Source organism: Monodon monoceros, unplaced genomic scaffold, assembly GCF_005190385.1.
Source record: "Monodon monoceros isolate NGI ecotype Baffin Bay Population unplaced genomic scaffold, NGI_Narwhal_1 Contig4639_ctg1, whole genome shotgun sequence".
NCBI classification, from domain to species: Eukaryota; Metazoa; Chordata; class Mammalia; order Artiodactyla; family Monodontidae; genus Monodon; species Monodon monoceros.
Window position 1 is genome coordinate 580 of NW_021700515.1, and position 14,340 is coordinate 14,919.

Consider the following 14,340-nt stretch of genomic DNA (forward strand, 5'->3'; position numbering starts at 1 on the left):
TCTGGAACACATTTACATGGTTGCAAAGTCAAACTATAAGACGAAAAATCACACTTCTGTCCCTGCCCCTCCCCCATAAATTACAGGTTTTTTTAGTTTTATTGAAAATAGACATATATGTGTATGTAAAAGTAACAAACTACAAGCACTTTTTTGGTCCCTCTTTTTTAAAAACTAAACAGTGCACCCTGAAGATCTCACCCATTCCACGCCTCTCTCTAGTTGTTCAGATGCCCTATGCCTTATTGAACACTCCCTCGTGGATGGTCACTACAGGTAAGTTTCTAATCTTTTCATTTTACAAACAATGTTGCAGTGAATGGCTTGTACATATGTCTTTTTGCCAGTGTATCTTTTTTTTTTTTTTTTTTTTTGCAGTTCGCGGGCCTCTCACTGCTGTGGCCTCTCCCATTGCGGAGCACAGGCTCCGGACGCGCAGGCTCAGCGGCCATGGCTCACGGGCCCAGCCGCTCTGTGGCATGTGGGATCTTCCTGGACCGGGGCAGAACCCGTGTCCCCTGAATCGGCAGGTGGACTCTCAACCGCTGCGCCACCAGGGAAGCCCACCAGTGTATCTTTGGGATAATTCCCTAGAAGTAGAATTGCTGAGCTAAATGGTATAGTGTGTGTCACTTGCTAGTTGCCGTCAGATCCCCTGCGTAGGGACTGAAACACCAAAACTGAAATTTAACAACATTCAAAAATGAGTAGGAAGACGCAGCACCCAATCTATCACCCACCTGGTGACCAGGCCAGCCTCCCGTTGTTCTACCCAAGGGACAGGCCTGGATAGATCTCACGCAGGATCACCCACGTCCTGGGAATCCTGGAAGGAACCATAAAACTCCATCATCTTTACTTTGGCTGGAATAACAGTTTAACAGGTAGCCCTGTTCACCTCAGGCTGAGCAGGAGCTCTGAGTGATCTGTTTTGTCTTCTTTGACTGATAAGACACTTAGAAATTATTTCTTTGCATGCTTGGTTTGGTAGAGAAAATGTTTCAAGGCATGGATCCTAGTGGGGAATTATACCAGATGCTCAGCAAGGGGACATTATTAAATTCATTGGTTTATATGACCCTGGTAATCTTTCTTTACAAAAGGAAGGAAAATTAACATGGTTAAGATGCATTCGGTCTCTTACTCATTCGACCAACATGAATTGAACCCCCTCTCTGTCCCCTCTCTACTCCCACCTCTAGCCAGAATTAAAAACATGCACAGCTGCAGGCTGAATCCAGCACACAGTTAGTTGTTTGAGGTTTGGCTCACACTATATTTTTTGAAAAAAACAAAAAAAATTAGTCGCTAACATTTAAAATCAGGGGATTTGACATAAATATCCAGACTTCTAACTTCTCTTGAAAATTTGCCAACCAGCCGCTGGTGGGAGCTGAGGAGCGACTGCCCCCAGTGGTAGGGCATGTGCTGCCCTGTGTCCCTGATGCCCGCCCAGCCCTTCCATTTATTTCTCTTGCCTCCTGGGTCGTGAGTTTGTGAGAACTGCCCTAGACTGCTAGCTCCCTGAAGATAAGGACCTCCTGTGTCTTACTTGACTTTGACTTTCCAGCATCTGACCTAGATCCCAGCACACAGGGTCCTCCGTGTATGTTTGTTGGACGATATAAAGTATCTTGTGGATGCATGCATCACATTTCTCCCAATAGTGAAACTGTGCAATTGTAATACTACTCTAGCCCAGACCTTTGATGCAGATTGACATCCTAGGTGCCCCTGATCTGTGCCATCTGTCCCACTACGTAAAGCCACTCATATGTCACTGGGCTGCCCCTAAAGTCTTCACTTTGCCATTTGAACTCTTTTCCTCCTAGCGATCTCTTCGCCAGCTGAGGACAGCAATGCACGCCTCATGAAGTTGCTCGGAAGACCACATGAGATCACGAATGTCAAGCATGGCCCCTAGCATTGACTTTTATCACGTTGTTAGCAGTGTTTTATCTCCAAGTTGGCAACAGTCTGCCCACTCTTAGTTAGTCCGTGCAGTTTAGTTTGGTTTTTCAGCCAAGCCCCAAGGAAGAGATTACAGTAGAAATCTCTGTATTCTGAGAATTTTCCAGTTCCACTCCCCACAGACACTGATGGAGGTAAAGATTTTATCGAGAGGTTCGTATTTCTAATCAGATCCATTAGTGGCCTAAGGGGGACAATTAGGGCATGTCAGAGCGTATATAACTAGGAACTCTTGGCCACCACTGCATGCTCAGAACTCACTCTTTCCTGAGTACTTGGACCCAGAAAAGAAGCATGAAGTGGCTTGGGATCCTTGGGCTGGTGGCCCTCTCAGAGTGCCTAGTCATGTAAGTGCGGGGACTGTAAGTGGCATCATCTCTCTTTCTGGGGTCTTCCTTGTCCTCTTATTCTTCCACCCATCAGGGTTAGAAGGGAATGTAATCATTCCCTGACACTCTTGAAGTTCAACTCTCACTTATTGATGAGTACCATGCCATGGGCAACATGGGGCCCAAGCGTCTTGGGGTAGGCCTGCAGGGCTGCACAACTCTGGGGGTGCCAGTCACATCATGACTTATGTGAAAATGGCACTCCTTGGAATTGCTCAGTGCACAACCTGTGCAACTGTAAATGTGGTCCTATGAACAGCATTTCTCCTGTGATTGCTTCTAGGTATTCTCTCTGCTCTCTCTGCATTTCTGTGTATGTGTCTGTGTCTTCATCTCTGTATCTCTCTCCTTTATCTCTCCATCCCCTTTGGATGTCTCTGTGCATGCAGAACTCTCTGAGTTTTCAGTTTTTTTGTTTTGTTTTGTTTTTTCTACTTTGACTCTTCCTTGTTTCTCTAGCTTCTTATTTTCCCTAATTTATTCCCCATCTCCTGGCTTCCTCTCTCACCCCTCTCTTCTGCTTGAGCCCTGGAGAAAGATCTGGAAGGCTACTTCTAGGCTGATTTACCTCTAACAAGCAGTGTGACCACAGCCAAGTCGCAAACTCCCTGCATTTCAAATTCCTCCCTGTAAAAAGAGGATAATGATCCCGCTTTGGACTCCTTCCCAGAACTTCTTAGAAAAAGATACAGTGGGATGGCAATAGCAATGGGAATGGCTGTCATTGTTGACACTTTTTACATATCAGGTACATTACATACATCATCTCACTTAATACCCAAAACATTCTATATGGGCGATGGGGGTTATTATATTCCATGTTTTTACCTACCCTTGGGGAAACTGACTCCAAATGGTCATATGGCTTACCCAAGATTACACAACAGAACCTGTAGTCAAACCTAGGCATTAGCCATCGCCTTTGCATAGCGTCCTGATATGAGAGGACACTCATAAAAAATGCTTGGAATATACACAGTGCCATTACAATGCAAGGTATGACAGTCATACTATAACACAGACAGCTGATTGCTGACCCTTCTTTGTTTCCTTTCCCCAATGCTCGGTGAAAGAATCCCTCTAACAAAGATGAAGACCATGCGAGAAACCCTCAGGGAAAAAAACTTGCTGACAAACTTCCTGTTGAATAACAATGACGACAGGTCCCAGAATGTCGCTCATGACCCAAAATTGTCTCTTCATCCCCTGAGGAACTACCTGGATGTGAGTGTGTTGGGCGGATGGCACTCTACAGCGCCCCCTGGTGCTCTGGCCTGGCACTGGGGTTCATCTGGAGGCGCCAGGCGGTGTGGTGGGGCTAGGGCTCCTGCAGGAAGCAGAAACACTGGGGAATACGGACCCCATTCCCAGAGAAGAGGGCACTCTCATCCTCAACTCTTGGTCGGTGGTAACTGGGCTCAGCAATGACCAGGTGGCAGGTAAACGCCCATTTCTTGCCAAAGATATGTCATTAGTTTGAGGGAGATTGTTCCTCCTGAACTAAGTGAGCCACTGAGTTACAGATGAAAGGTGAGCCATGTCTGATCCAAAGATAAAGCCAACTGCAAATCAAGATTGAAACCCCAGGCAGACAAAGTTCAGCCTCCACAGATCCAAGAAGGACACCGGTAAAAAGTTACTGAGCCCCTATGGCCTGTGACGCCATAAAAATCTAACACTATGGTTATTGTTATTGATTTTAAAAAAAGGTCTCGTCTCTTCCTCAAGAATGCATAGGACAGCCTGAGTGATAGGCAAAGAGTAAATACATGTCAAATAAAAGGGCCAGCAGCGTGGTGGTGATAGGACGTGGTCTGAGTTTAGAGGAGGTGGCCTGGGGTGACCTAGGAGGGCCAACTGGAGAAAGAAACAGGCTGGGCCTTAAAGGGGAGACTGGAGAGCTTCTCAAATGAACGCATCAGGACTCGCCTGGAGGTCCAGTGCTTAAGACTCTGCACTTCCACTGCAGGGGGACCGAGTTCGATCCCTGGTCAGGGAACTAAGAGCCCGCATGGAGGAAAAAAAAGAAAACAATCAAATGAAGGCACCGGTCTGAGCAGAGGCTGTGAGGTGGGGCGGTTGGAAAGTGATCTCAGGAGACACGGGACACCTCGAGGGAAGCAGTACTCTGGGAATCGAGGGCGGCCAGGGCAGCCAGGTCTGACCACACCACCCCTCCCCGGCCCCTGTAGCTAGCCTATGTCGGCAACATCAGCATTGGAACGCCCCCTCAGCAGTTCAAGGTCGTCTTTGACACCGGCTCAGCTGACTTGTGGGTGCCTTCCACCTACTGCGACAGTGTCCCCTGCTGTGAGTACCTGCCCCCCCCGCCCATCTTGTACTCCCCCTCCCACCCCCTTCTCCGTCCTTGGCACCTGACGGACACACATCTCTTGTGTCCGCAGATACACACAATGTCTTCAACCCTCACGTGTCCACCACCTTCCGGCTCTCGGGCATGCCCGTCGACCTCACCTACGGCTCCGGGAGGATGGTTGGATTTCTTGGCTACGACACTGTTCGGGTAACTGGAAACCAGAAGCCGAGTCAGGGCTGGCCCTGGGATCAACTGCAGCTTACAAAACAGATGCAGGGCCAACTGGGAGGGCCCGTCTTTCCCAAAGTCCCCTAGTGGCTGGCTGCCCACCCCACAGTGTTGTGTCCCTGGGGAGACAGTGTCCCTGCTGACACACAAACTCCCAGAATGGCTGAGCCAGAGAGTGGCTTGGGGTGTGGATTTGCAGCTCCTTTGCCCATGAGCAGCTCAAGGTTCATTTTGCTGGGAGCAGGGAGAGAGGGGAAAAAAGCACCCACTCTTATATCCTCAGGCTGTGCCAGGTACTTTCACGGCAATAACTCGTTTACTCCTGCAGCAACCCCACATAGCAAATGCTATGATTAGCTCCACTATACAGATGAGGGAACTGAGGTGCAGAAAGCCAGGGCCTTGCCAAGGTCAGGCATCAGGTAAATGGTGGAGCTGGGCTGGCCAGTCAGGATTCATGCAGGTGTGCGGTATTTGGGGAGAGGATAAAACTGATCTTGGGCGGTTGCTGGGAACTGAGGGCTTCGGGAATCCAGACAGGGAAAGCAGGGGGCCACAGATGTGGGAGGGGCCTGATAAACGGGGGCCCCTAAGAGGGGGCCTTTGAGTGTCTTATAAAACGTATTGCCTGCATCCCCCAAAGGGCCTGAGTTCTCTCTCTCTCTCTCTCTCTCTCTCTCTCTCCCACACGCACACACACATGCACACACACATCCCCAAAGCGTGTTTCCCAGGCAGAATTTTCATTAAGTACCCTCGCAGCGACATTGTAAAATGGGCTTCTGTCTTCCTGGGCGGATGCAAATTCCACAATGCACTGCAATGAATTCAGTCCATTTCTGTCATCAGATCATAGTGATGCCAAAGAGAAGACTATCCTGCTCTCTACTCATTTTGTCCTCCAGTGGGAACCATTTGGTCCTGTTGAGTCCTTGTTTTTCCACCTGCACAGGAAGCATGTGGCCAATTTCACTCACTTCACATGGTGTTTGCAGGATGGGCAGGTGTTGGTTAAAAGCCACAGCCCAGGACAAATGGAACCCAAATTCCAGTCCCAGCTTGGTCTAACTACCTGAGGTCAACCCAGGGCACAGCCAGGCCGCAGTTCTTCTCTGCGGTGCTCATGGCGTCTCCAGCCCAGCCCAGTCCCAGCCCCACTTCCCAAACCTTTATGTGGGAACACTCTCCTCTCCCACAGATCGGGAAACTTATTGACATGGGCCAGCCATTTGGCCTGAGCAAGTCACAGTATGGGATGGAGCATGCACCCTTTGATGGCATCCTGGGCTTGGGCTACCCCAGCCTCGCCACCCAAGGGACCACCCCCATCTTCGACACCCTGAAGAGACGAAGTCTCATTCCTCAGCCGGTCTTTGCCTTCTACTTGAGCAGGTAAGTCCGAACTGCACAAGCCCTCTCTCTAAGTCAGCTGTAAGATGCTTTCAGTTGCATGAAAAGTTGTAGCCCACCTGATCCAGAAGTTTCCTGAGAGACAGTCTAGCCCGGGATAACTATGGCCCCAGGGCCACATCTGGCCCTGCCACTGGTTTTGGTAAATAAAGTTTTATGGGAACACAAGCATGCTCATGGGCTCAGGGGCAGCAGCTTGGTCCAGAGGGGTGTGAAGGGAAGAGGGAGAGCCGTGGAAGGTGTCAGGATACAGGTTGGAGGAAAAGGCAACAACAGGATGTGCTGATGGATTTCATACGGGAGGAAGGAGAGGGATGGCGGGAATGTTTCCTCCTCACTAACATTTTACCAGGAGCCCAGAAGCAGCTACACAATTCGCAGGCGCCAGTGCGAAATGAAAACGTGGGACGTCTTGTTCAAAAAGGATCAGGAGGGGCTTCCCTGGTGGCGCAGTTGTTGCGAGTCCGCCTGCCGATGCAGGGGACGCGGGTTCGTGCCCTGGTCCGGGAATATCCCACATGCCACGGAGCGGCTGGGCCCGTGAGCCATGGCCGCTGAGCCTGTGCGTCCAGAGCCTGTGCTCCGCAACGGGAGAAGCCACAGCAGTGAGAGGCCCGCGTACCGCAAAAAAAAAAAAAAAAGTATTAGGAATTTCAAGAGAGGGATAGCAGAGGCTCAGGGCCCTGCTGAGTGTGAGGCCCCATGGATGGCACAGGTCACACACGCTGGTGAAGCCAACCCTGGGTGAGCCTGAACCCACACCCTTGGCACCCTCGGGCCTCGGCTTTTCTGAGCAATGACAGGCTAGGCGAGGGGGCAGCCAGACCCCTCCGGCTCGGTGTCCTCTGAGGGTATCTCTGAGCACTCTGGTTGCTGGAGGGGACCGGGCCCTCTTCAGATGGGTGGGTGGTCGGAGCCCAGCCAGGCTGCCCAGCTTCGAACCCCTTCTGTGCCACTCACTAGTCGGTGACCCACCTCGGACAGGTCCTCAATCCCTCCGGGCCTCAATTTCCGTCTCTGTAAAATGGGGACCCTAATAGTGCCTCGGATGGGTGGAGAAGCACAGCCCTCAGACAGTGTCTGCCGTTATTCTCCTACAACGAGCCCTCCCTCTTCCTTCTCTCCTCAGCCAGAAGGAGAATGGCAGCATGTTGATGTTGGGTGGGGTGGACCACAGCTACCACAAAGGAAAGCTCCAGTGGATACCAGTGTCCCAACCCCACTACTGGCAGATAACCATGAACCGGTAAGCCTCTCCCTCTGAGGGCCACCCCAAGTGATGCTCCCACACATGCACACGGACACATGCAGACACACAAATAAACGCACAGACACACAGTCACACACACAGATATACGCTCCACCCCCAAAGACACACGTATAAACACAGGCACAGGCACACAGATACACACAGAAACACACACAGATACACACACCACCCATGGGTTCATAATCACCCCAGACCCCTGACCAGGGCTCTGACCAGGGTCCTGAACAGGGTTCAGAGAGACGTGTGCAGCCCAAGAGGGCTGCACCCACTACGCTGTAAGGCAGGGAGCACGGTTTGAAGACCCTAAAGTGCAGTGAAAAGAGGATCAGGGAAGATTTCACCAGCCTGAACAGGGTTGTGATAAGTTGACCAACTGTCTAGGGCTACCCGGGACCCAGGGAGCTCTCACTACACAAAACTACCAGTTTCAAAACAGGGAAAGTCCTGGACAAACCAGGAAAACTGGTTTCCTTAGGGAGAAACTCCCCAGCAGTGGAGAGAGGTTGGCTGCATTCTTGAGACCTGAAAGCAACTCATACAAAGAGACACTCCCCCCACCCATAGCCACCCCCCATCCCGGGCACACAGTGGGGCGGGGGCTGTGACAGAGAGAATCAGGAAGCCGGGATCCAGGAGTGGCCTGAGAACAAGGGGCTATAATTGACGGGATTCTGAGTGATACCCTCAGACAAAAGCTTACATGTCCTTTGGAGGCCCCCTGGGCTAGCTCAGGCATCGCCTGGCCGGGGCCCTCAGTGTCTGAGCTGTGTGGGTGGGCCATGCTGGGAGACAACCTCTCCCAGGGCAGCCTGTGTCTCCGACACCCCTGCTCTCAGCAACTGCTGCCCCGGGGAACCCCCATCTTCACTGTGTGGGTTGACCCGTTATCGGTCACGCAGCACATACAGGGCTCTGGTTGTTCCTCATCCACTTTTTCATTCATTCATTCATTCAACAAACATACATTGTGCATCCGCTGTGTGCTAGGCACTTGAGAGAGGCACTGAGGCTACAACTTGCCCTTACATCTAGTAAGGCAGACGTACATGAAACGAGTCACACACATAATAATGAATTTCCACTTCGGTACATGCTAGAAATGAGGAGGAGTCTACAGAGAGTGACCAAGACAGGAGCCTGATCTAGTCTGGGGGGAAGATTTCCCTGAAAAAATGACAAGCAAGCTGGAACCTGGAAGATGAGGACAAATTAGCTAGACAAAGGGGATGGGGGTCTTCTAGGAAGGGCGACCAGCACATGCCAAGGCCCTGAGGCACCAAAGAGCCTGATGCACTCAGGAGCTGAAAGGAAGTCAGCGAAGGTTAGGTGACCAGAGCAAAGGAAAACAGGGTCAGGGCGTGAGCTGAAGGGAGACAGTCAGGGAGGGGGGCAGTCATGGGGGGAGACTTCACAGTGATCCTGGTGTCCACTCTGTCCCACTGTCTCCCAGCATCACCGTGAACGGTGTGGTTTTTTGGTTGTTTCCGCGGCTGCCAAGCCATTGTGGATACCGGGACCTCGTTCCTAGTTGGCCCAAGTAGAGTGGTCACGGCCCTCCGAAGGCTCATCGGCGCCCGCCTTGTCGATAATGAGGTGAAGGGTCACGCCACAGGGTCACTCCGGGGCTCTCCACGCACCAGGGATCACCTGGGCCAACCTCTCTCCCTCTTCCTCTGACAGTATGCGGTTTCATGCAGCTACGTGGCTCGCCTGCCTACCATCGTCTTCAGCATCAACGGCAACAACTACCCACTGCCCCCGCAAGCCTACATCAGAAAGGTGAAGGGCCAGCCCTGGTGCAATTGCAGGAACCCTTGGGCTCCTGCTTGCGGGAGGGCGCCCTCTGCAGGCCAAGCCACACCATTGCAGATGCCACGGAGCCCCTGTGGCTGGGCCAGTGCCTCCCACAAAACCAACCACTTGAGAGTAAGGGGCAGTCTGGGACTTCCATCATCCTGAAATAAGTGGAACACTACCGCGTGCCGGCCTGGTGCGAGGCACAAGGAGAAGGGGACACTAAGGGCCTCTGCCCTCAAAGAGCTTCAGTTCAACCTGAGCCCTCAGATAGATGAACACGGAAAGTCAGCTCTAGCAATCCCTGCAATAGGCCAAGTGACAAGTGGGGTGGGTGGGCACAGTCTCAGTGTGCTGTCCCACCATAATGGTTAACGGTCTCCCTCCCACCTCGAAGGTGTCCTGGTTTGGATGACAAATTACATGGCGACCCTCGTCCTCGCCTGCGACTTCCCCTTGCTAAGCCCCAGTTCCCACTCTGTGAGTTGGGGTACCAGAGCCCCCTGTGGGGAGGCTGCACGCTCCCGTGAATTAAGGGTGCACAGTGACCGCACGGCCCTTGCACAGGGTTGAGGCTCAATGTCAGCTCCCTATGGGAGTTCAGAGGAGGGTGATGGGCTCAAAGGCTTTGAGGAACAAAGGGAATTTCAGTCATTCTAAACCCCCAGCCTCATGGAGGCTCGAGGAGGCCTGCATGGGTCCAGGCGAATCTACACTGGACCCCATGCAAATGGCACCTCTGGGGGCTGAGCCGAGGGGTTCCGGGCACAGATTAGACTGATGAGGGCTGTACACAAGGGAGCACCAGGGTGAGTCACCCAACCCGGCCTGGAGTGGCCAGGGAGGGCGAGCGTGGGGCCAGGAAGCCTTCCTAGAGGGGCTGAGCGCGGTCTCTAAGAACGGGTCGTGGGGAAGAGGGAGAAGCAAAGGCATTCCCTGCAGAGGAAACGGCGAGCAGGGTCAGAAGGAATGAGGGGAGTTACAGGCCATCCTTGCTCTTGTTTAACATTTTATTCAAGTATAGTTGATATACAATGTTGTGTTAATTTCTGCTGTACAGCGAACTGACTCAGTTATACATGTATTTGTATCCTTTTTCTTATTCTTTTCCACTAGTTTATCACGGGATCTTGAATAGAGCTCCCTGGGCTCTACATCAGGGCCTTGTTGTTTACCCATCCTCTCTATAGTGCTTTGCATCTGCTAATCCCAAACTCCCGTCCTCCCCTCCCCCAGCCCCTCTCCCTCATGGCAACCACATGCCTTGGCCGTTCTCGGTCTTGGATGGGCACCCCACTTCCGCAGCTGCTGAGAGAGCCCCTTGGTTCTTACCAAAGGAGGGAAATAAAACCGAGAAGCTGCCGGCTCCGGGTGCCGAGAGGGTGGCAGGTAAGGGCTCAGGCTGACTGGTGTGCATTTCCGTCTCCCCCAGAACCTTCGGGGCCAATGCTTCAGCAACTTTGGAGGGGGCACAGAGAACATGAGCCACTCGGAGACCTGGATCCTGGGCGACGTCTTCCTGAGGCTGTATTTCTCGGTTTACGATCGGGGAAACAACAGGGTTGGCCTGGCTCCCGCAGTGTAAAGGCTGGGGCCGCTTCAGCAGTCAGGCCCCCTCCAAACACACACTCACTCACACGTAGGGCACTCCCGCCCAGGGATGGCGGTGGGCTGTGGTGCTCTGCAAAGCCCCATTCTCAGCAAAGAATAAAAGTCTCCATTCTCAGCGGTGCTAATACAAATGAGTGCCTCTCTTTGGGTCGGGGAGGTGCATCATGATCGGGCAGGATCTGAACCACAAGTGAGAGGAGCCCAACTGCAACTGGCTTCAAGGAAAGGGGAGACTTACTGGAAGGACACTGGGGATCTGGGACACAGGAACCACAGAGATGCGAAGATCTCAGTGACTGGACCCAAGAAATCAGCTCCCTCTTTCTCTCCCTCACTCTTTCCCATCTCTCATCTTTGATTCTCTTAGCCTGACAACTTTCTTCCCTCACACTTCTACACATATATCCCTAACGCGTCTAATCCCTAAGGAAAGAAGCTCCGAAAAACCTCAGGATACCAAGGAGGGCTCTGACTGGGCCACTTCAGATCACGTGTCCAGCCCTAGAGCAACAATCCTGGCGGGGGGGGCTTGGGGGTACTATGATTGGCTTTACTTGATCACGTGGCCCTGCCCAACGTGATTGACAGTCTCCTCCAGCACCACGTGACTGCAACTGGGGCGAGGCAGCCCCCAAGGAAGTGGCCGTGAGTGTTCTAGACAGTGGAAGAGTTTGTGATGGCCCCCACCAACTCCACCCCCTCCTCTTTCAGAGGGATGGTAACGGGTAATAAAAATACCTTCTACCCTTCCCATCTCACAGGACCTTTGGCAGTGGCCTGCTCCAGGGGGGTTCTGGGTGAGGCCCTTCAAGCTGAGATGGTTCCCCTTTGTCCCCCCACCCCAGTCACCAGCTCTCTGCCACCCACACCTGCAGTGTCCTTTCTAGTCCCAGTTCCCAAGTGATGGGCCGTGTGGATCCCTGAGCCATGCCCACCCCTCCAGGGCCCAGCATGCTCCTTCCCTTGGCCTCCAAGGCTGCTGGCGAGGATGCCACGCATGTAAAGGGGCCCCAGGGTGCACTAAGCCTTCAGCGTTTCTGAGCTTCCTCCAGGGGCAGAGCTACAAACCACTGGTTCGAGCTGCCATGGTTTGGCACATTTGGAGTGGAAGCATCACTTCTTCCCACCTGGAAGCAGAGGCCCAGGCTGGGGACAGCAGGGGTCAGAGGTGGAGGGAGACCCACATGAGAGAAGGAGCAGGGAAGAATAAACAAGGTGGAAAACACACCCGACGCAATGCACGGTATGGGCCTTTACTCAGGCAAGACAAATCAGCGAAAGGGACGACGCCCTTCCTTCCTCATCTCTCCATTCAGGACAAATTTACTGAGCACCTACTATGTGCCAGGTGCTGTGGTGGACCCCAGGGATAGAGGGCTGGGTTAGGAACCCACCACCGATTCATGGAGACAGATAAAGAGACAACCCCCAATGGGGAGGGCCAGATGGAGAAGGCAACACAGGTGTGGGTAGGGGGCCAGAGGAGTGAGGGGCTTCCTCTTCAGGGACCAGGGAAAGGCTGCAGTCGGGCGAGAGGAGGGCATTAACTTCAGTCTTGTCACCCCACCCTGAAACACACCCCTAAGCCTTGCAGTTACCTTCTCTGTGCACACCTGCCGTATGTCCACGGTTACGTGGGCCTGGTCCCTCTGGGGTGCCACTGGATTATGATCGGCTTGAGGGGGGTGAAAGAGGACTGGTTGCAGAGCTGATAAAGGGGGAAAAGGTGAGAGCAGAAATGGCATTTTTTTTAAACAGCAAATATCATGCACTGGGCTTAATGGAGACTCAAGTGAACAGTTTGTCAAACTCATTTTCCAAGTGGTCTTCATGGAACCATAAGCAATGTCTGTGTGGGGGAGAAACTACCAATAAGAGTAAGAATAGTAGCTCTGGTTAATTACATATGCATTTCACTGTCTCCCCATGAGCCCCTGCGGGGCATGACCCCCATTGTACAGATGAAGGAAGTCTCCTCCAATCTTCTGGCTCCAGTAGTGGTTACAGGCACATAGTAGGGCCTCAATAAATACATGTTGAATAAATGAATGGATGAATTAGGAGATGCTTCCACTAGAACGCACTGCTGCATCCATGTCGGGAGACATATGGTGTCAGCGTGGCTTACTGCCGTAATATCAAGCAGAAAAAGTCAGGCTTTGCCTCCCTAGATGAGCCTAAGGCCAGGGCTGGAGCTGTGTCGGTTAATGGGCCCACTGTTCCTGAGGCTCTATGTTTGTAGCCTGTGCTACCAACATGAGGAGAAATTCTGATCTTCATCAACTTTTTAATTTTATTTCTATTTTTTTGTCTGCGCTGCATAGCATGTGGGATCTTAATTCCCCAACCAGGGTCAAACCCATGTCCTCTGCATTGGCAGTGTGGAATCTTAACCACTGGACCGCCAGGTAAGTCCCAAAGTCTTATCTTCGAAGCAACAATCTTCCCCCACCTTCCACTTTTATCCTTTACCCAATGCAGACCAAAGAGACTTATAGCCACCGGTGAGAGCAAAGGTAGAAAAAACAGGGAAAGATAGATCTTGAACCTTCTTGAAAGACTGTAAATTGGTACAATCTTTTTGGAATGACTTGTTCTTAAAATATGTATAGTCTTGTCCCAGTAATTTTGCTTCTAAGGTTTATGCTAAAGCGATGATCAGAAGCACCCGCAAACATAAATAAGCAGGATGTAGTCCTCAGAGTCTCCTGCAAAAGGGAAAATCTGGGACGTCCCAGGCCCAGTAAACATAAAGTGTCCACAGCATAGATAGGCCATCATGCAACCAACCGCCTTAAAATCGTGTTTCAGCAGAACATTTAATGTTATGAGAAATCATTCCAATATGACATTGAGAGAAAAGAACAGAATACAAAACAGCATGATCCCAGGTTTGCTAAGCACATGGAAGACAGTGCAGCGTACTCGCCAGGCACGTACATCCTGGAGCTTTTCTGCCTGGGTTCAAATCCCACCTCTGACCCTTACCAGTCATGTGACCTTGGTAAGTTCATCTCTGGACATCAGTTTCCTATTCTGTAAATTTGGGATAAGCTCAGTTCCTCCCTCACTAATCATCAAGAAAATGCAAATCAAATGACAATGAGATACCATCTCCCATCAGTTAGGATGGTCATTATCAAAAAACAAAAGATAACAAGTGTTGACGAGGATGTGGAACCCTGTACACTGTTGGTGGGGATGTAAAATGATGTAACCGCTGGAAAACAGAATGGAGGCTCCTCAAAAACTTAAAAAGAGAATTACTGTTTGATCCAGCAATCCCACTTCTGGGTATGTATTCCAAAAAATTAACACCATGATCCTAAAGGGATATTTGTCCTGTCATG

At 51.5% G+C, this 14,340-nt stretch overlaps 1 protein-coding gene across 1 annotated transcript; it reads left to right on the top strand.

The window, feature by feature from the left end:
• Positions 1-2,217: 2,217 nt before the first annotated feature.
• LOC114887315 (pregnancy-associated glycoprotein 2-like) lies at positions 2,218-10,964 on the top strand. Its single transcript, XM_029208956.1, is given in 10 exon segments — positions 2,218-2,318; positions 3,434-3,584; positions 4,553-4,670; positions 4,766-4,884; positions 6,104-6,297; positions 7,445-7,561; positions 9,036-9,057; positions 9,059-9,178; positions 9,266-9,364; positions 10,812-10,964. Coding segments are annotated over 10 exon segments (1,194 nt in total).
• Positions 10,965-14,340: the final 3,376 nt, after the last annotated feature.